The 26,620-nt window shown below is 41.2% G+C and overlaps 2 protein-coding genes across 2 annotated transcripts in view; one reads left to right on the top strand and one right to left on the bottom strand.

Moving 5' to 3' along the window:
* The window catches only part of LOC134654593 (N-alpha-acetyltransferase 15, NatA auxiliary subunit), a 116,833-nt gene that overhangs the window by 6,367 nt on the left and 83,846 nt on the right, over nucleotides 1–26,620 (top strand). The window contains exons 8-10 of the mRNA XM_063510061.1: nucleotides 560–716; nucleotides 3,275–3,399; nucleotides 4,478–4,691. Of these exons, the coding sequence (XP_063366131.1) occupies nucleotides 560–716; nucleotides 3,275–3,399; nucleotides 4,478–4,691 (496 nt within the window). The remainder of the gene's footprint in view (nucleotides 1–559; nucleotides 717–3,274; nucleotides 3,400–4,477; nucleotides 4,692–26,620) is intronic.
* On the bottom strand, nucleotides 7,148–21,098 carry LOC134654556 (mucin-2). The gene is made up of 2 exons (XM_063510012.1): nucleotides 20,868–21,098; nucleotides 7,148–10,903 (listed from the first exon to the last, which is right to left on the bottom strand). Exon 2 carries the CDS (start codon nucleotides 10,901–10,903, stop codon nucleotides 7,565–7,567), a length of 3,339 nt encoding a protein of 1,112 aa, XP_063366082.1. The 5' UTR covers nucleotides 20,868–21,098; the 3' UTR covers nucleotides 7,148–7,564.

Genomic DNA, 26,620 nt, shown 5'->3' on the forward strand with positions numbered 1-26,620 from the left:
TGCCTAAGGTTGAGGGAAGGAATGGGAAGTTACAAAAACGTAATAACTGCTCTTAGTAATATCAGCTTCGATCGCTGTTCATTTGTTCTTTACCGATATATGGATCGACGTCGCTAGTGTTACATTTTAAGCCTTCTACGTCTGTGTTTGGCCCAAGATACACTTGTAAGTTTTACTTACGTAAGTAGGGACACAGCTATACTATAGAATGAGAGATGAATATTCTTATTTCATTCTAATAAATACCTTTGTCCCTACTAATGTAAGTAAAACTTACAAGTCTATCTCGGGCCTTAAAGCGATTTACGAAGCGTTGTTAAGTTCAGTAGTAAAATGAAAAGTAAACTGTATGCCGTCTTTGTAAGCTCTCGGCCATGACGCGGACGTCCCGAGCGTGCACGGTCCGCGTTACCGTCGAGCGTGCACGGTCCGCGTTACCGTCGAGCGTGCACGGTCCGCGTTACCGTCGAGCGTGCACGATCCACGTTACCGTCGAGCGTGCACGGTCCACGGTGTTTGTTGCCCCTCTGGTAAACGTGCCGTGCTCGTATTATTCCAGCACGCCGGCGACCCGGTGTCGGCGTACCAGTGGCTGGAGGAGGCGCAGGCCATGGACACGGCGGACCGCTACGTGAACAGCAAGTGCGCGCGCTACATGCTGCGCGCCGGGCACGTGGCGCGCGCAGAGGAGATGTGCGCCAAGTTCACCAGAGAAGGTACTGTGTGTGCTCGGACCAGGGATCGTACCAGTGGCTGGAGGAGGCGCAGGCCATGGACACGGCGGACCGCTACGTGAACAGCAAGTGCGCGCGCTACATGCTGCGCGCCGGGCACGTGGCGCGCGCAGAGGAGATGTGCGCCAAGTTCACCAGAGAAGGTACTGTGTGTGCTCGGACCAGGGATCGTACCAGTGGCTGGAGGAGGCGCAGGCCATGGACACGGCGGACCGCTACGTGAACAGCAAGTGCGCGCGCTACATGCTGCGCGCCGGGCACGTGGCGCGCGCAGAGGAGATGTGCGCCAAGTTCACCAGAGAAGGTACTGTGTGTGCTCGGACCAGGGATCGTACCAGTGGCTGGAGGAGGCGCAGGCCATGGACACGGCGGACCGCTACGTGAACAGCAAGTGCGCGCGCTACATGCTGCGCGCCGGGCACGTGGCGCGCGCAGAGGAGATGTGCGCCAAGTTCACCAGAGAAGGTACTGTGTGTGCTCGGACCAGGGATCGTACCAGTGGCTGGAGGAGGCGCAGGCCATGGACACGGCGGACCGCTACGTGAACAGCAAGTGCGCGCGCTACATGCTGCGCGCCGGGCACGTGGCGCGCGCAGAGGAGATGTGCGCCAAGTTCACCAGAGAAGGTACTGTGTGTGCTCGGACCAGGGATCGTACCAGTGGCTGGAGGAGGCGCAGGCCATGGACACGGCGGACCGCTACGTGAACAGCAAGTGCGCGCGCTACATGCTGCGCGCCGGGCACGTGGCGCGCGCAGAGGAGATGTGCGCCAAGTTCACCAGAGAAGGTACTGTGTGTGCTCGGACCAGGGATCGTACCAGTGGCTGGAGGAGGCGCAGGCCATGGACACGGCGGACCGCTACGTGAACAGCAAGTGCGCGCGCTACATGCTGCGCGCCGGGCACGTGGCGCGCGCAGAGGAGATGTGCGCCAAGTTCACCAGAGAAGGTACTGTGTGTGCTCGGACCAGGGATCGTACCAGTGGCTGGAGGAGGCGCAGGCCATGGACACGGCGGACCGCTACGTGAACAGCAAGTGCGCGCGCTACATGCTGCGCGCCGGGCACGTGGCGCGCGCAGAGGAGATGTGCGCCAAGTTCACCAGAGAAGGTACTGTGTGTGCTCGGACAGGGCAGGGCAGGATAGGTAGAAAACACGTAGGGCTTGACGGTATGTAGGTCAGGGCTCGAGGTAGGAGCTATGTGCCCAGTAAGGCTTTAAGAAGGTATTCGCCGAACACAGCAGCTGTCTCCTGCTTATCGCAAACGCAGTACTTGCATCAGAAAAATCGTTTAAATAAAGACCTTATTGAAAGAGAACAAGATAAAAAATTACATGAGGTTTTTCATACAAGTACTGCACCCGCGATAAGCAAGGCAGCCCGAGCTGTTCGGGCTAAAACTAATGAGAATGCGCTAGGTGGGCCTAGAATTATATGTACTTGAGCTAGAGGGCATAGAAGGGTAGAGAAGGGCTAAATCTAAAAATTTGTTGCTATAAAATACCTGCCAAGCCCGTAGTAAAAAGTATGCACAGCAGGGCAGTAGGCCTTGACCTAAAACAGCGGTCGGCAACCTTTTAGCAGCCGAAGGCCACATAGTAAGTAACGAAGTTGACGCGGGCCGCACTTTGTTAATATTTCTGACTAGACTAGACATTGTAGTTTGTCAATATTACATACAAAATAGCCAGGGAGGCTCGCGGGCCGCAAGTGACAGATTCACGGGCCGCATGCGGCCCGCGGGCCGCGAGTTGCCGACCGCTGACCTAAAAGGATATAAGACAGATCTAAGGCTAAAAGCACAGGTTAACAACTTTCGCTCCTAAGCGAAAGTCACTCCTCTAACCTCAACACTGCCATATAATATGCACCCTAGTGCACCCTAGTGCATATTATGTATGTATGTATGTATATACTTTATTGCACATAGAAATAAAAACACGAGAAACATAGTTACAGAGTAAATTAAATACAACAAAGGCGAACTTATCCCTGTATGGGATCTCTTCCAGTTAACCTTTGAGGAAACGAATAAAACAAAACAGAAGTAACGATGAATGACAAACAAAACAATAGTGTACAATCACTAAAGTTAATGAAATGCAAGTTTTGAATACACATTGTTACAAATAATATACATAAACATAAATAGAAATACTTAAATAAATAAAAATAAAGCGTACATATATAAATATAACCTAAATTAAATAAATAAATAAATACTCAATATATATCATAAAACAAATAGATATGAGCTCGAACCAGAAAAGTAAAGGAAACTAAAGAAGTACTAATCGAGGAAAACCGAACTACTTATGTATCGGAAAGCCACAATTTATTATATGGCAGTGTTGAGGTTAGAGTTCTTTTCTTTCATCTGCCTATGCTTAACCCGTGGAGCGCCCTAACAAGACACGTGTGCTAGTAACTAGTATAGAAGTTCCATACTACGGTAATTCTGGGGCGCTCCAGGGGTTAATAAGTCCAAAATTTCATTCTGATTCACTTCACAAAATACTAACTTCTGAATTTTTTTACAGGTGTACCAGCCACAGAAAACCTGAACGAAATGCAGTGTATGTGGTTCCAAACTGAAGCCGCGGCGGCCTACCAGCGCGCCAGGCAGTGGGGCGAGGCGCTCAAGAAGGCACATGAAGTGGACAGGGTATGTGGATAATGGCATTTTTGGCGGCAGGGATCGGAACCGGTTTCTTGCAAAAAACTTAGAAATAACCATATTTTTCGAATTATTTTATACTCGAAATGTAGGACTCAGTTGTGTTTTTAGGTCACGACTTCGTATTATTAGATTGCCCAATTAGAAATGAAGTAATTAGCAAAGAACGAAAAAATACCGTTTCCGTTCCCATACAAAAAATACCGGTATCCGATCCCTGATTGGCGGGGTCGCCCTGTAATGTCTTCTTGAACAACTTTGATCTTTCATCATTTTGACTGAAATATTTCTTGTTGTTCTTAGCGATATTGGATATTATAGGACATTCTTACACAGGTTGACTAAGTCCCACAGTAAGCTCAAGAAGGCTTGTGTTGTATATAATATACAAATACCTACGTAAATACGTAGAAAACACCTTAGACTTGGGAACAAATATCTGTGTTCATCACACAAATAAATGCCCTTACCGGGATTCGAACCCAGGACCGCGGTTTCACAGGCAGGGTCATTACCCACTAGGCCAGCCACCAGTCGTAAAATCAGCAAATGTGTGTAATGTATGTGTTTAAATGTAGTTTGCACCCAGTTTTGCCCTATTTTACCAATAAATTTGTAATGAGTAATATCCTGCTCTGGGATATTGATTTACAACGCATAAAAATGTAGAATATCAATATGGCACTATCTAATTTCAATGTTGACCTCCGATTTGCGACAATTTTAATGCCAGTAAACCGAAAAGAATCATGATTACGGCTTTCAAATCAGAAATTTTAAAATACTATTCTTCTGTAAGGATGATCTCCACTTTACGCAACTGGCGGGGTCGCCATGTAAGGATGATCTCCACTTTACGCAACTGGCAGGGTCGCCATGTAATCTAATTAGATGTGTTTTTAAGTGCCTATTGTATATTTAATTATTTAAGTACTGCGGAATGGAGTATCGAGACAAACCACTGTGGTTTAACGATGCTTTTGGATCTAAATATTATGTAATTGTGATTTATCTCTATTAAAAAAAAAAAAAAGTTTCCTATACCTACATTCCACTTCTCTTCCAGCACTTCTCGGAAATAATGGAGGACCAATTCGACTTCCACTCGTACTGCATGCGGAAGATGACGCTCCGCTCGTACGTGGGCCTACTGCGGCTCGAGGATGTGCTGCGCGCGCATCCCTTCTACTTCCGCGCCGCGCGCGCAGCCATATCCGTGTATCTGCGGCTTTACCAGTGCCCGCTGCAGGACAACGTGCAGCCACAGGAACCAGACACAGGTAGGATCTATCTATTCGCTAGGTGCACGACTGGTGCTGCCCTCATTTTGTCGGACTTTCTACGTTAAATCTTATGGAGTAAAATTAGTTCAAGCGGCTGCCGCTAGTACTAATGTCGAACATTCCATAAGATTACCTGTGTTTGTGACGATCAGCGCCACTTCCCCCTCCACCGACTTCGCACCTTGCCAATACTCTGCCACAGCCACTTTGTTAGTAGAACACGTAACTGTCCAAAGATGTTTTCTTACATACTTTTATTGCTCACTGTACTTCTGATTTGCTTGTAAGTACTTCTAGATACCTTTCCAATGAGCCTAATCTCTACGTGTTTGTGTTTTTCCATCGATGTGTTCAGTTGGTTACCTTCCGACTGCATCATCAGATCAGCTCTATGTGCGCATATTATTGCGTTGTCAGCGGAATTACGGTAGTACTCCCAGCTGAATCAGATACCGGGAAGTGGTGCAAATTTTAGTTAGCAGTGAAAATAAATAAAAGTGTGTAAAAATGCGGCAAATATAAAAAATTTAGACGCGTAGGGTTGATCTCCCAATATACATTATGAATATCGCGCCTTTTTAGGGTTCCGTAGCCAAATGGCAAAAAACGGAACCCTTATAGATTCGTCATGTCTGTCTGTCTGTCTGTCCGTCTGTCTGTCCGTCCGTATGTCACAGCCACTTTTCTCCGAAACTATAAGAACTATACTGTTGAAACTTGGTAAGTAGATGTATTCTGTGAACCGCATTAAGATTTTCACACAAAAATAGAAAAAAAACAATAAATTTTTGGGGTTCCCCATACTTCGAACTGAAACTCAAAATTTTTTTTTTCATCAAACCCATACGTGTGGGGTATCTATGGATAGGTCTTCAAAAATGATATTGAGGTTTCTAATATCATTTTTTTCTAAACTGAATAGTTTGCGCGAGAGACACTTCCAAAGTGGTAAAATGTGTGTCCCCCCCCCCCGTAACTTCTAAAATAACAGAATGATAAAACTAAAAAAAATATATGATGTACATTACCATGTAAACTTCCACCGAAAATTGGTTTGAACGAGATCTAGTAAGTAGTTTTTTTTTTATACGTCATAAATCGCCTAAATACGGAACCCTTCATGGGCGAGTCCGACTCGCACTTGGCCGCTTTTTATAAGCTCTTATTTCTACTGACAAGTTGGGTGTGTTTGAGTATATGTGACACCGTAAGATTGTGAACCCGTTAGTTTATAATCTAACGTAGGTTAGGTTAGGTTAGATCGTTCTTTGAGCTTTTTCATGACAAGACCCGCCCACGGGTGGGCGACCCACAGTTTGGAACCTATAATTATGTTTTCTACAGACCTTCATTTACGGAAAGTTTCCAGAAAATTAGAAAAGATTTCGGAAATTTACCGGAGGTCGTTATTTATTTATACTTTATTGCACAAATGAGAAACTAAGTGTACAAAAGGCGAACTTAGTGCCATGAGGCATTCTCTACCAGTCAACCTTAGGGCCTTAGGACCTTAGGGCAAGGTCTTGACTTGAAATAAATGAAGACTTCAATGTGGAAAATTTCTCAATTTTGATAACTTTCCGATGTCACCTCAATAGCCATGAACATCTGCCTATCTTAGCATTACCACATCAGCCTAATAACTTCTACTGCTGGGCATAGGCTTCTCCAAGGATATTTACAACTGATAATACGCTACCCTCATCCAATTGGTCTCTGAGATTTTGACTAGATCACCGATCCATAACGTTCGTCTACATTCTATCTATTTATAATTTAGTCTTTACTTACCGTCATAAAAAAACGGAAGGGTAAATTAGAGCGCGACAGACCACTGTGAAGCCAAATAGAGCGAGACATTTGAAAAGTTTTAAATCTAGAGATCTAGACTACCCATGTAACATAAATGCGCAGAAGATAATAATTACTGACGGAAATGGATGGTCTATAAAAAGCGCGACGTACCGGAACCTACTTGGAAAATAGGAAACATGTTACTACTTACTTCATGGGGGCTATTCATAAATTACGTCATTTCAAATTAGGGGGGGGGGGGGGGGTCTGGACATCGGACGATGGTAGCATGACGTAGGAGGAAACGGGGTCATTCGAAGCATGATTTTTGGATGATTTTAATGGGATTGGTCAAAAATCGTCAAAACTAGATGACGTAATTTATGGACAGCCACATGGTAAAAACAATGAAATTATATCGCGGTAGACTCGTCTGTTTAATTAAATATATGTTACTACATATTTTTGTAATTGTAAAATTTTATGTTAATGAATGAAGATTGAAATAAAAAGGTGAACCAGTCACATACTTACAATATGTATATTATTTTTTATTGTAACATGTTTTTATTTCTGAGCCTATTTCCTTACTATAACTATGCTATACTATAACGTTTTTATAGTCCCACCTAGAGAGATAAAGGAAAACAAACTTTCAAATGTTTACATTGTTTTATTTTACTTTTATATTCTTTGTATTAAAAATACAGTACAAAATCACAATGATTTGTTATTAATTTGTTAAAAATAACAATCATCACCATAATAACAACACAATGTTCAGCACATTATCACTCTTATCTATCATATCACACATTCCTAACATTTCGAAAATACTGACATAAATAAATAACAAACTATGCATGCACCGCAGTCTCTTAAAATAATTTAATAAATAATTACGAGCGTCCAACCATCGCTAACGTCCAACACTATGGACGCACGTCCAAAATCGTTCTAAATATGGCAACGCGGGTTCGCCCGCTAGTCTCTCGCTTACACTACTTAGGACACTTTAACATCACATTTGCGCTTTATATTTACACAATACAACTGTTCAGACTAGAGCTTTGGTTTCACCGTCCGTAGCCGGCCGGCCGGTATCTCTCGCGTTCCCTCGTCTGCGCGGCCTGGGGCGTCAGGAAGTACACGTGTGCGCCTTCCCCGGGCAGTCGGTACGACACGAACGACCCCGGCCGGCCTTCCCCTGCCGCGTTCACGGGCGATATCCACTCCGCATCTGGGTTTATAGGCGGCAGCGGCCTTCTGTAATTAACCGCCGTGTCACCAGCTAACGATGGTCTGTTTAAGTCATATTGCTCCCCTGCTGTGTACTGTGGCCTTTGAACTTGAGATGGCACCCTGTACTGCTGAGATCGGTATCCCGGATTCGGTATCGGGATAAACTCGCTGTCGGGGTTTATCGTCGGCCGCGGTAGCCGCTCGTTCACTAAAGTGTCATCGGCTAATGACGGCGGCTTGGGAGGTTGTACCAGTTCGGCGTTATGATGTCCTATAGGCTCGCTGTTAGGGTTTATCTGTGGCCGAGGGTGACGCTCGTTAACGAGAGTGTCTCTGTCCAGCGACGGCGGATTTGGACTCTGGGACTCGATGATTTCATACGCGTAATTCAGGTTGATGTTGTTATCTATCGGCGTCCTGACCGTTCCGATAGGAGGAGTCACCGCCAAATCGTTGACGTCGTGAGTACTGTCTTCGATCTTCTTGCCGAAGATGTCGAAGGAGTTCTTAGTGATGTCGTCCAGATATCTCTCGTCCTGCTGCGTGTAGTACCCGTGGCTGATCGGGCTCGGGGTCACGCTGGGAACTCTGTGGCTGACGTGATGTTGTGCTGGCTTGTCGTTTTGTATCGGAATGTGGTTTCGATTGTTTTTCGGTCTGACTTCCTTGATTATCGGGGCGTCCTCGTAATCTTCGTCCCTGGTCTTCGTTTTCGGATAGTATCTTGTGGATGTCGGTGTCTCGGTAGTCACTTGCACATTCTCTATTAAATATTGCTGGTGGGACACAGGCGAAGCTGATGGAGTGATGGCGTTAAACTCGTTATCCAAATTAAATGGCTTGCTGTAGCTGACCATGGGTCTAAAAGGTTCAGGGTCCAATTTCGGCGCTCGGAAACTGAATTGATCCGGTCGCGGCTTCGATTGATAGCTAAACTGGTACACAGGTACTTGCACGGGTCTCGATGTGATTGCCTTAGGTTTGTGGCCGTGTTGTCTGTGTTGCTTGGGCCTCTTAGTTGTAAACAAGTCGATAGTCTGCTGTATGTCAGCTATCTGTTGGTAGAACGGCTCGGGCCTTTTTTGTTGTTGTTGTACATACACGGGCTTCTGAATACTGAAGTATTCCTGTGTGAGCGTACGGGGGCCTTGTTTCTGTGGCCACAAGAACAGCGCGTCGGCTTGATCGATCGCTCCGTAAGCTACGTCCACAGCCGGGTTGTACGCTTGTTGGTTATTGAAAGCTTGTTGATGTTGCTGCGGTGTCGGTACAGTTTTATAATAGTTTCTACCATCAAAGAACGATGCTGGGGACGGAGAAGTTTTAGGCTGTTCGTCATAGAAGTAGAACGATGCCAAGGCGTTTTCATTTGGCTTTCGGTTGTACACAGGTTGAAGCTTCGTGATCGGTACGTTGCTATTTTGAGTGTTCGAGTAGTACGCTCTTAATGGCACTGGGGTTGATGTAACGAAGTTGTCCGTGACCACATCGGGAGTTCTCTCTGGCACTTTGTATACAATGTAAGGTTTCTCCGTTGTAGTAGGCGGGTTTTCGTATGTATCAGGATAGTCGTATAACACGGACACCGACAAAGGCTTCGAGGTAACCTTACCCCTGATTTTGTATACAGGCTTTTCTGTTTTCGGCCTCGGGTTGAGTTCTTCAGGGAGGTTTTGGACTCGCACTGGGATTCGTTTCGGTATCTCCACAACGGTTTGCGGCCTCAATTTCTGGGTCGGGACTACTTCAACATACTGCGGCGTTGTTGTTGTGGTAGGTATTTCAGTTGTCCTTGTTGGGTATTCTGTGGTAGTGGTGGTAGTAGTGGTAGGTCTAGTCTTGTACTTATTGCGATGCACAGACGGTGTCGGCGACGGCCGTTTTATCGTCGGTTTCGGTCTAGCGTAAGTCGATGCGGTTGTCGGTCGACTTGTCGATTTGGTCACTGGCGTAGTTGTTTTATCTTCCAGAGGAGCAAAGAAGTCCGGGGGTGGGGGCAATATAATTCCAGGCACTAATGGTCCCGCTGGCACGCTATTGTTGTAGTCCGCGCGGTAAGAAAAATTGTAAGGCGGCGGATAGTAGATCGAAGGGTCGTCTTCGTCGTACAGGTCTGACTGGTTGCTCGGTGGTGGTAGGAATGCTGCGCCCGGCGGAAAGCCTTCTGGAAAAGAGCCGTTCATGGATGGAGGGAAAGGGAATGCTCCTTCGCTCGCATTCCCGGGTAGGAATGGGAACGGAGGAATTGGCAGCGACGCTCCCCCGGCAGAAGTGTTTCCCGGATTTTCACCCGGGGCGTAGGGCGGACCTGGTGCAAAGGGGAATGGCGTAGGATATAGAGGGCTTTCGCCTTCTCGCGTAGCGTAGGGAGGGAATTGGGGCGCAGGGACACTGCCGTTAGGAGTGAGGAAGACGAGCGGTCCGTCGTCTGAGAGTCGTACTGGAAAGGGCGGTGGCACTTTTGGTTTCTGCGGTAGCTTTACTTGCCTTCTGGGCGCCTCGTAATCGTCGATCGGGGGCCATGGTCTGCGAGCGGTCTCTTTCGTTCGCTCCGGGAAGGAACCACCTTTCAACACTAATAGATGGTCCTCCGCTAGCCAAATTTCGTCTTTCTTCAGACCTCCTAATGTCTGTATATTATCCTTATCTCTAGTTTCTGCGTTTAGCTCGTAACTCACTATTCCCGGCCGCTTAGGTGTTTTAGAGAAAATTTCATTCTGAATGAGACCATATTTCCCTTCGGCCACCTGATCGGAGAGCGTCTTTTTGTCCTCGTCCACCTCTTTGGGTTTGACCGCCTCTTTGCCTTCGCCAGCGCTGGACATGAGCATGCCATCGTCCCATATGCCCTGGTTCCATCCTACGGTGCTGCCCGACTGGTCCGGCACGACCACGCCTATAAACTTGCCGGTTTCGCTCTTGGCGTCGTACGCTATCGAGTTCTTGGGGTTGCCGTAGTCTTTATCGGGTTTGATCTTGATATGTCCGCCGATGAGTCGCTTGATGGTTCGCTGCGACTCAGCGGGGTCGGCGTCGGGCGGAGGGCCGAGGCTGCGCTGATCGCGCACGAACGAGTCGGGCGGCAGCACGTAGGTCGGCACGAGCACGCTAGCGCGCGCCTCGCACGCCCATGCCAGCGCTAGCACGAGCGCTATCGCCGCCCCTCTCACCATCTGAAAGTTTAGAAAACATCACCTTTTAGTTATACAAGTCACACTACGAGTATTACGTACGTCTAACCAAACACAGGTGTTCTAAAACTATGTACTCGTATTAACTCATCTAAGTAAGCAAATTGTTATTTAAATACGTTCCGTAGTATTCGCTCATGAGCGCGCGAAGTGAAAGGACTCGGAGACAAAGGCGGCGGCCACTGATTTGGGCACTGCCGCGCCGCGCGCCGCTGCTCGCCTTTTATCAAGTTTTACTGACCACCTCCGACCCGCCTGGCATTGAGAATCAAGCGTTTAATTGGAAATTGAATGGCCAGTAATAACCACGAGACAGGAAGGCCGGCCTTAATACGAAAACTGCGAGTGTCATGCTGTTCTGTTCGGCTTTGACTCCGTGTTCCATTTTTGTTTCAATCAATCGCGCCTCATTGTTTTAGATCGCTCATTCTTCTTTAGCCTCGACGAGAGAAATGCTCATTAGCCGCAATCGCTAACGACATGAAATCTACGCGAGTTTTGAAACAATGATCGGATAATTTTTCAATATCGAACGGCACGAGCTTGTAATGCAATTTTATGGTTGAAGTCACGATTGTGCATTAGCCGAGTTGTGTGCAAAATCGCGTCTCTTTAGATGATTGCGGCGTGGGCGACATGTGACACGGGGCCGAAATGCGCGAAATGGTTAAACGACATTATATTGCGAAACCGGCGCGTTTGTTGCAGCGAAAGCGCTCGGAGCCTGTTTCGAGTGGTTTAATGCTGGAGCTAGATTTAGAGCAGTTAGGGCAGTGAAGGTTGAGTCGCCGGTGTCCGGTGGGCGTTACAGGGCGCCGTGAAAGGCACGGTCGCCTAGCCGCGATAAGAACACGAACGCTCGGCGGAAAGTGTAGCGGCCCATTAAACAGAAATAGGCGGCCGCGCGTGCCCTGCCGCGCCTTGCAAAACTGCGCTATCGATGTTTTTAATTGGTTCGATTCTGCTCCAGATTGATACTAATGATATTACCCCAATAGGTTACTCTGACCTTTTAACTACAAGTTAGATACTAGACGAATTTTGGAGGGAAATGCTTTGGACGTAAATCACGGCAACCTTGATTTGTTTAATAATCGCATTGTCGCGGTTGAGCAACGCTTGCGTAACGCCCACCGGTTGTTTGCTTTCCGAACCCAATAACTAACATTTTACTAAACTATACTATATACATAATATCAGCGAAAACAGTGGAGTTCAATTTGCAATATTAACGTATTCCAAAGTAAATGAGTAAAGTTCAAAGTAAACATCGAATAGGCACCTGACATTTGCCGAATCATCCTATAAGTGCATCCTTTCGTTTATATCTCGTTAGCCTTCATAAGAATTGTCGCGATTGTCACTACCGAACTAAAGGTTTTATATTATTATTAAAAGGCTGTCGTAATGCGACATGAGCGATGGAAACTAAGACAAGCGTGCGGCCTTGGCGAGACAAGGTGCCCGATTTTTTTGCGGTCAGTACAAAACGTGCAGTGATTAAACAAAACCAACGGCCTGGGGTTTTATTCCAATCGACTACGAGCTCAGGCGAATAGAACGTTGCTACAAACCAGTGTAAGATAGCTTCACGATAACGTATAGTTACCATGAATCTCGAGATCACCGATTTACTGGTTGTAGTTTCTTAGCCAGCAATGGGAATGCATCAATGCACGGCCTGGGAGTGTCGCAGCCGCTTTCAACAATGCCCAGCATTGTGGTTGTTGTGAACACGCCCTAACCACCGATCAGCACACAAAGCCATTGTTTTTCCACCGATTCTAATGCTGTGAGCTTTCTTTACGTTCTCTTTTCACCGAGCGTTGGGAAACGGCCGGGTGATGCATTGTTGACGATTTGTATTCAGCTCGGATCGCCGACTTTCCATCGGCCTTTGTGTGTGCTCGCGTCCACACCAGGATGTGTTTCGTCACACGCATTTTTCAACCTGCTCCTTTCTCGCGTCGTGTTTAGTTACTATTACCGTAATTACCGTACGGACGTCTCTGGCCGGCATAATTGCATACATAGATCTCCTTGAGCTTACAGAACGACGGAAACCTACGCGTATTTATTACAGCTTACACTAAGTACCGACTGTTTGCAACCTGTGGCTCTAGCATATTATTAGTTTGATAACTTGTCAGTCAGACTTGTTCTGGACACGCGTTAATATTGCACAATAATAATTAATCGATCGTATCAATCGATATTATTAAAAGTACACGTGGCGATCTGGTTTTGTCACTTTCGAAACTGTAACAAATTGTTGACTGTGGCATTGGTGGCCCCGAGCGGCACAATTATGCACTTTGTCCTTATAAGGTAGTGTGTGTGCGTTCGTAACAATGTGGTCATTAGGGTCGGAATGTCCACCTTGAGTGGTCTTCGATCATTGAATCAGAAATAGGGTTATAATAATCTAGGTTTTTGTATCCTAGCTGCATAACATACAGCATTACTTAAAACATATTATGCTCTAAAAAACAGTTTTAAACAAACTAGTTTCGTCTAGCAAACTGTTGAATATTGTTAAAACCACGATACTGACATTACTGACCAGAACTAGAAAAGTAGATTTGTTCATTCATAGATAAACTCGGTATTTTTGAAAAGAAAAATGTTATCTTTAATCTAACTACTAACTTTAAGCTGGGTACTTTATTACATATATCTCATAGTAAAAATCATTCAGCATCAGAAAAAAATCATTTTTCCTCATCAAAATAATTTCAATTTTTAACTATAAAATTATACGGCAGTATTAATACGCGTTAACAAGTTGCGACGCCTCACGTAATTGAGTCGGTAAATGTTTCGGGTGAGCGCAGCCGGCCAGCCGTTTAGGATGCGCACGCGTCACGTCGTTAGCGTGGACCGATTAGGGTTGCTAGCATCAAACTTTTTTTTATTACGTTGCATATAGACAATTTTGTACGGTCAACTACTTGTATCGCTTGTTGTTGTTGTCGCTTTTATATTTATACAATCAATACGAAAACCATTACATATAACTTTTACTGTGGTCATGATCAAGGTACGTGGAAGCTTAGAAATCAAATTGGTTTAATGTCCATGGCCAAGGGTTTCATTATAATTGTGTTTAGCCTCTGTTTGTGTTTAATTTTCCGATTTTGTTAAATGGACTTTATGTTATTTGTTAGATGATTTTCACAAAAGCAAATTTTCATAGTAGCGAATTTTCACATTATGTTGCAGTTTGCCAAATCAAGCGACTTTATAAATGTTATGCGTGAGTAGATAGGTATATAGCTAAAAATCGTACCCATTTCACTAACGAAATTGGCATGGATCTAGAAATACGTCGGTTATGTAAACTCTTCGTTGCCTTATAAAGTAAAGTAAAGTAAAGTATTTATTAATTGTAAACTGTGTACATAAGATGTCATAAACATGAGATATCGAATCAACAGTTGCCCATTTCGAATAATCGTTATAATTAAAACTCATCTGTAAATTACTCAACCGTAACAAAACTGTCTGAAACGCCTATCCATTTTTTAACTGTACAGTACATCCAATCTAAATTTTTCTAATCCCAACAAAAAGCGAAGAGTAAATGAAATTACTACATAATTTTGCGTAACGCAGCCAACCCTAATCGAGCGCGTGCCGTCTGATTGATCTACGGCCTCATTATCTGCTGTTAAGTTTAAAAGGTCGCAAATACATCGCGCTTTATATTATAAACGTGACTTTTGTAACTCACATGGTAGCTGTAGGTACCTATGCTCAAAACTATCGCAAAATTGTTGCATACAGAAGGTACGTTTTAGTCTGATTTAGTTGCGATGATGGTAGCAATAAACGTTTAGAGACGTTCTGTAAACATAGTTTACGGTCTGCAATTTAACGGCTCTAAATCTAAACCAGATTTGATTCGAATCGTATTGTCAATGTATCGTGCACAACACATTTGGTTTAGCTTTAACCCAAGTTAGTTTGCAATCAGAGCAATCGTATATACGTCGAGTTATTGTTTAACATATAGCCAGCTTTTTTCAATTTGAGTATTGACCCGCAAATTAAAAGCTGGTTAAAAGTAAGGCCTATGTCACCGCGGCAATCTAACGTGGCCACCCTTCCTTTTAGCTTCTCGGCTTAATAATAATTGACCGAAGCGTCAAAAACAAAATGGAAAAGCAAATTCTAAATTACAATATGACTACAACTAGAAATCGGTGTCAATTGGCACGATCACACTGGATGCGTCTGCAAACAGGTTCCTTCGCCTTGACCGCCGATCCCTGACACTATTTGCATCTACTATATGGAACAATAGAATCTTAACGTAATTAAAGATACTGAAGACGACATTTGCGCATCCACGATGCTCACATTCAAAGGGATACAACCTTTGTCGATGTACTGACATTCTGCGATATATCATTGCGCTAGATATATTGCTTTAAGGTCATAGAACAATATAAAAATGTGTATAGGAGAATTTTCTTTGATCTCAGAATTAATCGACTGGATGATAACAATAAGCGAGATCAATGCCTATTTTAGCACTAATTAAGTATTGAGACTGGATTTGAAATGTTTTGGTTAAACTCTCGCTTGCGTTAATATGAAAGCAAATGTTTAAGAAGCCATTAAATTCAATTAAAATCTGATCGAGTTGTTGGCAGCTGAACTTTGTCTGTTTCCACCGGGTTATGTTTTTTTGTCTTTTTGATGCATGCTTTCTAGGTATTCCTTTTATTACCTCGAATCTTCTCAATTGCTAAATGGAATTTAATGATTGTTATATCGATTCGTCAGAACCTGTATAGATGGTTAATGTAATCCTGTCATATTTATGTATTCTCCACTGTTTTAAACTTTAAGTCTATATAAAAACCTTATCGGTTTAAGGAAATATTATAATGATGATAAAAAAATATTTGCACAGTATATGGAAAATCACTACTTGCGTTCATTTATCTCTTCTATAGGTTTGTGCTTATTATCTCAAACTACAGGTTTTAGATAATGCAACAAAACTTAAGTATTTGTAATTTCATAGTTTATCATCACTGAATAAATTCGCCACGCCTGGTTAAGGTCCCCTAGACGTCGACCTCGCATTTTAATTCACCTTAATGTGGGAATTCCTTTATAATGTCTTAAACAACGTCTGAATCAGATTATGTTAGCTTTTAATAAAACGCTAAGGCTGCGCCTTTGTCCAAATTCACAATATTGGGATTGGGATCGAACGTAGGCGTTTACGATAATTAGTCTTAAATGTTAAGAGTCATTAGTGTATAATTATTGAAATCTTTTTTAGCGTCTGGTTTTACCTAAATAGATTTTATTGGTTTATAAATACTGAGTTTAGGTACACGTCGCGTGTATTTAAAATTGCTATTTTGTGCATGATCGCACCTACGCCTTAAATTCTGTTTCGTTTTTCTCAAGGATTGTATGAGATATCAGATCTAAGAAAAACCTATGTCGTTGTTGTTTTATATTTTGCTTTGGTATTCAAGTAATGTGCCATACAGTTTCTTACAATGACTAGGTACATAAATACATGTAAGATTCGCAATGACAATAATCTTTGTTATTTTCATTTAATGGTATGAGATCACCTTGTAAAATCGATCTAATTCACAGAGTCGTGACTAGGTACGGCGCGCACGCGCCAATAGCAGTGAGATATTTCAAACTATTTTTCTATGGTATCTGTCATGTGGCCCATTGTTAGCAGATTTATGATTTATAATGATACTAAACTCCAAGGTAACGTGCACATTGTGCAAGTCTTTCTACAGTAATGGATATACAACAATTTTCAAATGTTATTGTGCTAGAAAATGTATTCGTTATGAACATACTTTATGCAGGTTCATGCTTTATGTAGGGTTGTTTGTCTGTCTATCCGTCTCTACAGTCGCATGGCATTGTATGTGTATGATTGTCAGTGTCACTTTCAAAGTAAAGTACAATTAATCTCCATGCACAGCATTCTTCATCGTTGTTGTACTTGGTGTAACTTGGCAAGGTCTCAGTCTCATACACGTTGTATGTCGTTTTGACCTCCGATTGAAAACTATTAAGAAGGCTTGCAGAAATGTGAATATATGGTGTGTATTATTTGCGAATATCACAGCACAGTACAAAATATATAGAGCTGCGACCTCGCTATGACTTCGCATACAAAAATTATGAGAAACGCAGTTTTGTATAAAAAACATGTCATTTTGAGATGACTTTTAGGTCTATTGCATATTTTACATAAGAATTTATGCTCGTTTTTTTCCTCTATTTATTCAAATGCATACGTTGAATGGAATCTCACCCTTGAGTTTTTAAGAAAAGAACCTTCACACCAATTAAATTGGTAAACTTCCGTGTGCTAGCTACTTGTTAACTTCGTCTTACAAATATGTCGTGCGTCCATTATTTAATCTATCACTATGTCTCACTGATCTTGATAGCGATAACATGTTTTCATTTGCCGGTTAATTAAACAAATCTATCTTAGTATCGTGTCCCAATTTTAAAATTTATATATCTATTTACACACGTTTTATTTGGCTTGCTCTTCCCACTAAGCTGCTTTCTTAGCATTGTTTCGTAATTCCGCAAAGTGGTCGCATCCAGCTTTATTGTACGTAATCTGCCGTGTAATGCGCTCCCATGTCATACGTTCGTAATTGCTGTTACAGCATCCTCAAATTCTACATCTCCGTTCCGGCCCCATCCAGTACGTGGCTTGTTAACTTATGAACTTCCTTATCGACGACAATTTCATCAAATTAACCATTACTGTCTTTAACATGCATCTTTTATTGTTGCAGGTAAGCCATCTATCATCTCACTGTTATTAGTGGGCAACGATTCAGATCGGAAGGTATATAAGATCAACACCGCTTTGTGATATACCAGTATGAGGTAAACATCAATTAGCTGATACATAGATAATGTTAGCCATTAGTTAGTTCTGTATTGTTTAATATGAGCCTCTTTTGCAAGAGTTTCAAAATTTTCCGCCACTATGCTTTGCCTTTTGGTGTTTTTCGGAGCGTGGCGCATAATAGGCAACCTTAGATTGCGCGCGAGTCCTTCGCTAGGTGCGCGTGAAAAGCTGCATATTTTATTATCTGCTGCATTTTGTAACATTATTTTCAAGCAACGGCAATTTGGATAGCTATCAGATTATCGTTTACGGTAATTATTTCCAAGGTAAACTTTATATTTCTTGCGAGGTACGTGCGGAACTAGCGACATTATTTGCTGACAAACAACGCTGTAGTTATAATAACAGTAATGAGTTATGGTTGCGGTTATTTCGTCTCGTTAGCTCGCTGATGACGAAGCGCGACTAACACAACTATTGTCTCAGTCTCTTGCTACATACGCGGTTACAAAAATCATTGTCTTTTTAGTTTGTTTTTGCTATCTCGGTTTTCCCTGATCGTGGTTTTTGTTGCACTTATTCAGCCGGATCTTTACTTGTACCCCTTGACGTCAAACGCGATCTCAACCCATTATAAATGAGTATTTAATCGTTATTTGCGTATGCTAATATATAATTCACGTTCGGAACGGCACGCGTTTCGTCTCATTTATCGTTTAGCAACGTCTGGGTTACTAAAGCGCACATTGTCGAACCTCGTGTGAAATAGACCGAGGACGCCAGTCTTGTCCACTCAGTCACACACGAAATCTGATACTGCACATGTTGTCTGTTATTGTTATTACTTATTACCATTTTGTTTATCCAACTTTTTTATACCTAAATCTAATGTATCTAATCTAATCTATACATTAGATTTAGGTATAAAAAAGTTGGATACAGTTACAGTCTGTTTTACGTATCAGTAGAGGTAGAAAAGCAATTGGAAAAAAATTTACCTACTGCTACAGAATAAATAATAGTACTAAGTACAGAAGACTCACTCTCTAACAAAACGCGTCTGTTACGATCAGCACAGATCTGGCCGCTAGGTGGCGACAGCGCCACGCGCGGCTTATGGCTTTCCCCAAAATTGGGGCCGAACGGATGTACTTTTAGCTACCTGTAGCAAAGCGACGAAATCGCGGAGTAAGACACTCCTGCTACTGCCAAGCATGGCCGATTTATTTATAAATCGATTGGTTACATATTGCAATTTATAAATGTCTGGTATTTACTTGCTTAGTAAAATTTACAGTCTTATTACATTGTTATTGTATACAGTCTACCCGTTTCGAATTCAAGGCAAGACTTGCTATGGCAGATGACATTGCAATCAGGTAAGAACCAAGAAGGTGACCTAGCTAAGTAGAATATCGATGTGTCATCGCCATTTCTGATATAATACCATAACGGTTCACGTTTGTGCTAACAGTCTTATGTATGCGAAATCTTATTTTAAATGTGTGCGTTTCTACATAAATGTAAATATCTCTTTTACTTTCTATGCATTAAAACAGCTAAAGTGCAATTTAAAACACATATTTGCAGCTATCAGATTTACAATCACAACTAACCGGCTATATTTGCTTTATCGCGATTACGATCTCGGCTGTTATGGTTTTTAACCGAATCCATCTGGTTTTTACTCACGGATACAATAAACAAATCTTTGTATCCGCGTTTTAATTGATATTTGTGTTATTTTCACACGATTTGCCTAAACGTTCAAATGATGAGGGTTTACTATTGTTATTGTTTACTTCCTCAACTTTAATATTACGTTTGTTTTGCTTTTGTAAATAAGCTACTAGCTCTCTCATCTCTTAAGATTACATCATCGTGTATGGCTTTGGTACATTTATTTTAATACTGAACGCGATCGGAAGTCACCAATTTACTCTCTAATGCTTGATAGCATGATCATTATTCATCTTCAACCCATATGGCGAGCAATCAAAATGTTCGTATCAACTTTCTTCAATTAAAAAAAAACAAATCGATTGGTAATTATAAACGGAACCTGCTCCAGATTTGAACGCTCTAATTATCGATTATGTATTGATGTACCTTTAACGATTTAACTATTAACGGTTATGTACGAGACATAAGAGTTAATCAAGTTACACGTATTGAACTAATCAAGCTTAAATAGTCACGTAATTCGTATCGATAGTTCGATGCAAATGTACCATTAGTATCGCATACACGTTTGCACGCGGTACCGTTACGATTTTATGTCTTAGTTTACTACAGAATTCTTAATTCCTATCGGTAATCGAAAGAACAGTTCGAATTCAAAATGAGAATAAACCTGATTTGAAAATAAATTGTAAAATCCTAGCTACCGTGGAATTCCATTGTCTTAACAACAGTATGGTGCAATATGGAATGCACACTCATGTGCTATTAAGGCACTATATCCTAGACAAAACTCATTATATCTAATAAAGTCATCTGGCCCATGTTAGGTGGTCTACGCTGATTGCTTTGAATGAGTTGTTACGATGTTACTGATGCTTCACATTAACACACGCATATCCATTCATAAAGTCCTACGCTTGATTTGCTATCGTTAGAATTGTTTTGAAGCGATGTGCAACGTGTGGGCGAACATTTTGACATTGTAGGCGTTTCGGGTCATGTCTTTACTTATTGTTATATATTTACGAAACTGTTTATTATTCGTTCTTATTTGCATTATCATCCAATTATCGGAATTAATATAAAGGGTTTAGTCATGTTTGGTCAAATAATTTTATAGGTAACCGAGTCTAAGACTCGATTCGTTGAAACGCGCATTTGTTTGCATTTTCCCACAGGTGTTTCTTTATACGAGCACGTCATTGAGTTTTATGTCGAAGGCTGAGCTCTGTGAAACTTTAAGTTTAATATTTCTGTCGCGATACCGAACCTTATTGTTGTGGCGTTCATTGTTGCCGGCGTCGTGAGATCTGGGTCGGGGCCCTACTGCAGAATTGTCACTATAAAACCATACTAAAACTCATAAAACAACAGTAAACTTGCGCTTACATTTCTGATAACGGTTGAGGCTGCGGCTATGGTCAACACTTCTTGATATTCAATCGCACATAACACGGATGCTAAAGTCACTTCACTTGAGTTTTTTTTAATCACTGGTCAGTCACTGGCACATGTCGGGAACTGTCTCGGAGGTCGGTCGGTGCTCGAATGCTGGCTCCCGGGTTCCGTGGTGGGGTGGCACGTGTGGTCGTCTAGTCTCGCGGCGCATGAGTGGCGAGGTGGTAGGGGGCGCTCAGAGTAAATACTCCGGCCGTAGCGCGTGCGCCGCTCACGCACACACTGACGGTTGTCACCCACACGTGTATAACAATGACGTGTTTAACATCTAATGATAAGTGATTCCAAATCGATGGGGGAGCCCTATCGTCCTCGTGTTTAGACGGATGTCGCCGGTACGCTATTGTTCATAAGATGATGTAACGTGTTTATGCTATGGATCTTGGATTAATTACATCCTACTATATAATTTACTATTGCCCTTCTATGGTCTGTTGATTTGAAATGATTCACTTATAACTAAGCTTCAATATCTAGAACTGATTAATAATTAATGTGCTGACTGTATTATCGACCATTTGTGTGGGTGGCTCTACATTCGCCCTTATGTTATAATTTATTAACACACGTCAAAGACTAAAATAACTATTTTATACTATTGGTTTCGTTCATCGTAAAAGTGTACTTAAGATACAGATAAAAATAATTCGATCTTCCAAAATCTTAATTACGGGAAAATGTTTGTGTTTATCTAAATATTTTTCAACTGCCTTCAATAATTTATGCATATGTTATGCATTAGCTATGTTATTTATGTATTCACGTTTATTTATTTAATTTTCTGCTTTCGTGAGGATACCTATTATGAATCTTAATTTTTTCGCATTACCTACGTTGGTGGCAAGACGGCCGCGGTATCTGAAACTACTCAACGATCCATCGTTCCTTTAGGTCAGTGTTTTTCAAACTTTATGGTGTCACGGCCCTTTATGACCACTAAAATTTTTTCGCGACCCCCAAACCCCGTTTCTACGTTTTTCTATCTAGTACCTATAACAAATTTGGAACCACTGACCAGTGTTTGGAACGCACCTTTCTATCATTCACTCAGTTACATATGCGTTTTGGCTGAATATCCCCATCTAGCAAAAAAGGCCCTTAAAGTTTTGATCCCATTTGTTACTTCATATTTATGCGAGCTGACGTTTTCATCAATGGTTGATATCAAAACCAAAAAGCGGCCAAGTGCGAGTCGGACTCGCCCATGAAGGGTTCCGTATTTAGGCGATTTATGACGTATTAAAAAAAAACTACTTACTAGATCTCGTTCAAACCAATTTTCGGTGGAAGTTTACATGGTAATGTACATCGTATATTTTTTTTAGTTTTATCATTCTCTTATTTTAGAAGTTCCGGGGGGGGGGGGGACACATTTTACCACTTTGAAAGTGTCTCTCGCGCAAACTATTCAGTTTAGAAAAAAATGATATTAGAAACCTCAATATCATTTTTGAAGACCTATCCATAGATACCCCACACGTATGGGTTTGATGAAAAAAATTTTTCGAGTTTCAGTTCGTAAAATTATTGTTTTTTTTTCTATTTTTGTGTGAAAATCTTAATACTAAGATATAGATAATAAGAATACATCTACTTACCAAGTTTCAACAGTATAGTTCTTATAGTTTCGGAGAAAAGTGGCTGTGACATTCGGACGGACAGACAGACGGACAGACAGACAGACAGACATGGCGAATCTATAAGGGTTCCGTTTTTTGCCATTTGGCTACGGAACCCTAAAAAGGAATAAATATATTGAATTTGGAAAATGATTTAGTCGTCTGCGTGTCGCGGCAGGAACCGCGGTTTGACAAATTAAGAGTCAGAATGAAACAAGCTCATTCTTCACACTGAATACAGTTAAACCTTTACTTTTAAAATACAGTTTACCTATCTAATAATGATTTGTTTTATTAATATGTACATTAACGGCCTTTAAACTTTAAATTTAAATTTTAAAGGATTGGATTATTTTTAAGTTTAAAAAATGAAATTGCTTTCCATACGCCACTTCCACCTGCATCACAATCAACGCTTCACTCCAATAAGCAATTAAACAGCGTATAACAGGTTATGTAACGACTGTAACGTGTCATCGACACCGCGTCCTCGTAAGGTCGCCCGGACCCCCAATTTGCATAATTGACTGTGTACAGAAACATTTTACAGTTGTTTTTTACGGGTCCCGGATCTTGGGAGTGCATTCCGGTGTGTAGAGTAGCCGATATCTAGAGAAGTCAGGTTTTCAATTTTGAGAATACGTAGCTGGTTTTCGTGTACTTTTGGATGTTGTTTTGGATCAATTATATTAGCATCCATCAGGGTTCCACTGCTGAATATGACCTTTTATTTTTTTAATTTGACCTATTTTTAGTATTTATTGGAATCAGGCACGTTTCGGTCACGGAATGTGACTAAATAATCCGACAACTTTTATAAGAACTCTCGAAGGCATAGAAAGGTTAACTCAGACTCCGGGAATCATTTTGTTAAATTAATTTGTAAATGTTAAATGCATTTGTCCCCCGTCCCACGTCATCACCGTCATACATGAGGCGGGGAGAAATAATAAACTTATTCCCATCTATGCCCGGCGGGGATAAATGGGAATACACCAAATTAATATTAATAATTAATATCGGTTTTTAGAAAACTGTTTTGACCTTTATAATTTGTTATTTAATACAAAGATTACGTATTTCTAGCGTCTTCTTGACACCCACTTAGCAAAACGTACTCATAAATATGATAAGCATTTCCTTTTATTTACTAAACGATCTAGCACTTTTGTTGACCTTTAGAAATATATAAAAAAAAAACTAGGAGACGTCATTATTGGCGCCACACGTATTTTCCGCGGTAATATTTTACATTTATCTTCCAATCGTGTTTTGGGTGGCGACGGTGTGGCGGCTCATTGGACATTCCATAACTTTAATATTTACCACCTTTGGCGCGAAGGCACCGTTTTGTTATCATACTTTAAAAACACTTAAAGTAAGGAGGCTTTTATAGGGGGAAATAAATATTATAATTAATGTATCAGATCTCAAACTATGTAGATTTTTTGTAGGTAAATAATTAGTAAACACGAATATAAAAAAATATTTCATCATGAAACAAGTAAGTACTAATTAGGTACGTAGTTGTGAAAAAAATATTTTAGTAAGACGTACCTATCGCTTCTATTATGTATTCCGACAACGGTTCGAATACGATTGCAAAGTTGGATCATTGTTCTTCAATGACAAGTGCTTTTAATTTCGTACGCATATTAAATTAATAATTATATTTAAAATTTAAACTTTTCGTACTTCAACGCTATAAAGTCTCGACGTATCACATAGTCTCAAACTTTACGTGTGTGTTTTTCTCAATGCCCTATGGCCCTAAGTTAACTCATTTGTTCTGAATGCGGACGGGATTCTTGCTTCACGAGGAATGCGATGACAGTTGAACGTCGATCGATCATGACGTTATCGAAAAATTATTTTATTTGCACAGCGACCGTATGACGGTAATCGTTCATTTGATTTGACCAAATGCAGATTCTCTGATGCTGTGAGGTTTTCCATGTTTGTTATGTTCATGCCTGATGTTTTATTTAGTGGATTTTGATATATTTGTGAAAGTATACCTACCTACGCTACTTACAGCAAAACGGCGTATAGAAAAATCGGCGTTTAAGTTGTAATAATAGTTGTATTTGTATTTTTTAATTTCTAACATACTTTGCCAGGTAACTGTAGATAGGTCTTCCTGAACAACTTTTACAATAGGATTAACCTCTAAATAGCGAAGAAAAATTTAAAGGTTGGATTGCCTGTGTAATAATACATTAGTCCTTAATAATTACTTTGCCGGACAAAGCTCCTTCCTACACTTTTCCAAGATTAAATTTTATACAAATGAGTAATCTTTAACCGTTATTTCTCAGCTGAAGGTAAAAATGCACGGTGTAAAAGCAATTCTCTGTAACACCACAATTTCCGATATGGCGCCTCGCGGTCACTTAAATTATGTAATCGAATATTCATGTCGATAGGTGCAACGCCTTCTCCACTTCCGCTCTAGGTACAGCCTCGATGTTATCGATAGAATCGATTTCACATTGTCTGTGCCATTTCTCATTATTGACCTGACTAGACTCTTTTTTCAAATCTTTATCCGTAGCTTCCGCTGTTTGGTAATCGTTGCTCTTTTAATTGTTACGTCAGTTAGTTAAAATAACAGGTGTGTTTTTTTCTATAATAATGCTTGCTAATCAATTCTCATCTGAATTCGCGACAGCGGTTAAATATTCCGTGACGCGGGCAAGGATGCTCTATTAATTCTCAAACGGATTCGTTGTTGTTATGCTTATCATGTAAATAAGTTTATTTTGCCCGTCCGAGGTGTGTGGAATTCTTTTCATATGACGATATTTATATTTGACGTACAAACTATAACTGGTTCGATAAATTACCAAGAGGCAAGTCGTAATAGATTGAAAATTAAAATTCTCTATCATCTAGAACGTTTATATTCGACCTATCATTCATACCTACTCGTAACATTTTTGTCATAGTTTATATCTGTATATTCTGTATTCATAAAATTTATATGCTTTGCGCTTATATACCTATGCTAGCTTCTGCCAGCGACCTCATATCCGTAGGAAGATAATGATGATTGATAACAACTAGGCCTCTAATTATCTTCCAACCAAATTTTATCTTAATAGGTTCAGCGGTTTAAGCGTGAAGATGTGGCAGACAGACACACAGGATACACATACAGTTATTTTCGCATTTATAATATTAGTAGGGTTATATATATTCCTGTTTTCAGAAAAATATATTTTTGATTGGTATCAGAGTATTCAGATCAAGGTTTCAACAAAATGCAAGCTTCCGTGGTTATATAGTTTAATGAATTCGTTTGCGCTACTATCAATATTGCGCTATTTGTTTAATATCAATACGTCATTTCGCTCAGAATAGCTTTCCTTCACCCACATCTGCCATTTGACATTCACGAGTTCAGAATAGTTTTATAAGCGTCCGAATCGTCATCTTCAGTTTTCTTAGTATTTGTCCCGACGTCTGCCAAGCCCTTTATGAATCAATTCTGTAGTTCTAGTATTACAGATTTTCTGCTAATTCTTATTTTGAGACTCGCCGTTGTGTATACGTAATTCAAGTCTTTGGATTACATTTTCTTTGAATTGTTTTGAGCGGAAGAGTTACGTTTAGTCTTTTAATTTTCAAGAATTGGTAAATATATGACTTAGGTAAATTTTAGTATAAAGACATCGTACGCTAGGGTACGAAAAGATCCTAAATTTCTTTTGACTGGATAAGTAATAAGTGTTCCGTGAACAAAGTTTTGTACGGAACACTAATAATTAGCCAGCCACCTACACCATTGTAGTGATTAGATATAAATGATGTTTCCGATGTCCGTTATATCACACTACATAATTCACGTAGTTGAAATTGTGTGAACTTACTTATAAACATATCCATATTTACATTTACATGCTTTACACAACTAACGCATACCTTTTTTTGTTGCAGGTCAGTGAACAACTCCTTTTCTTTATTAAGGTACGTCCATACAATCTAAAATTTAATTGAATAATTGAATCTCATCCTAGAGGCTAATTAAGACTGCATGTTCACACTATGATACATTTAATTCAA

Source organism: Cydia amplana, chromosome 15, assembly GCF_948474715.1.
Source record: "Cydia amplana chromosome 15, ilCydAmpl1.1, whole genome shotgun sequence".
Classification (NCBI taxonomy): Eukaryota; Metazoa; Arthropoda; class Insecta; order Lepidoptera; family Tortricidae; genus Cydia; species Cydia amplana.

Coding starts and splice junctions, on each gene's coding strand:
- LOC134654556 (XM_063510012.1), bottom strand. CDS start 10,903: ATGGTGAGAGGGGCGGCGATAGCGCTCGTGCTAGCGCTGGCATGGGCG.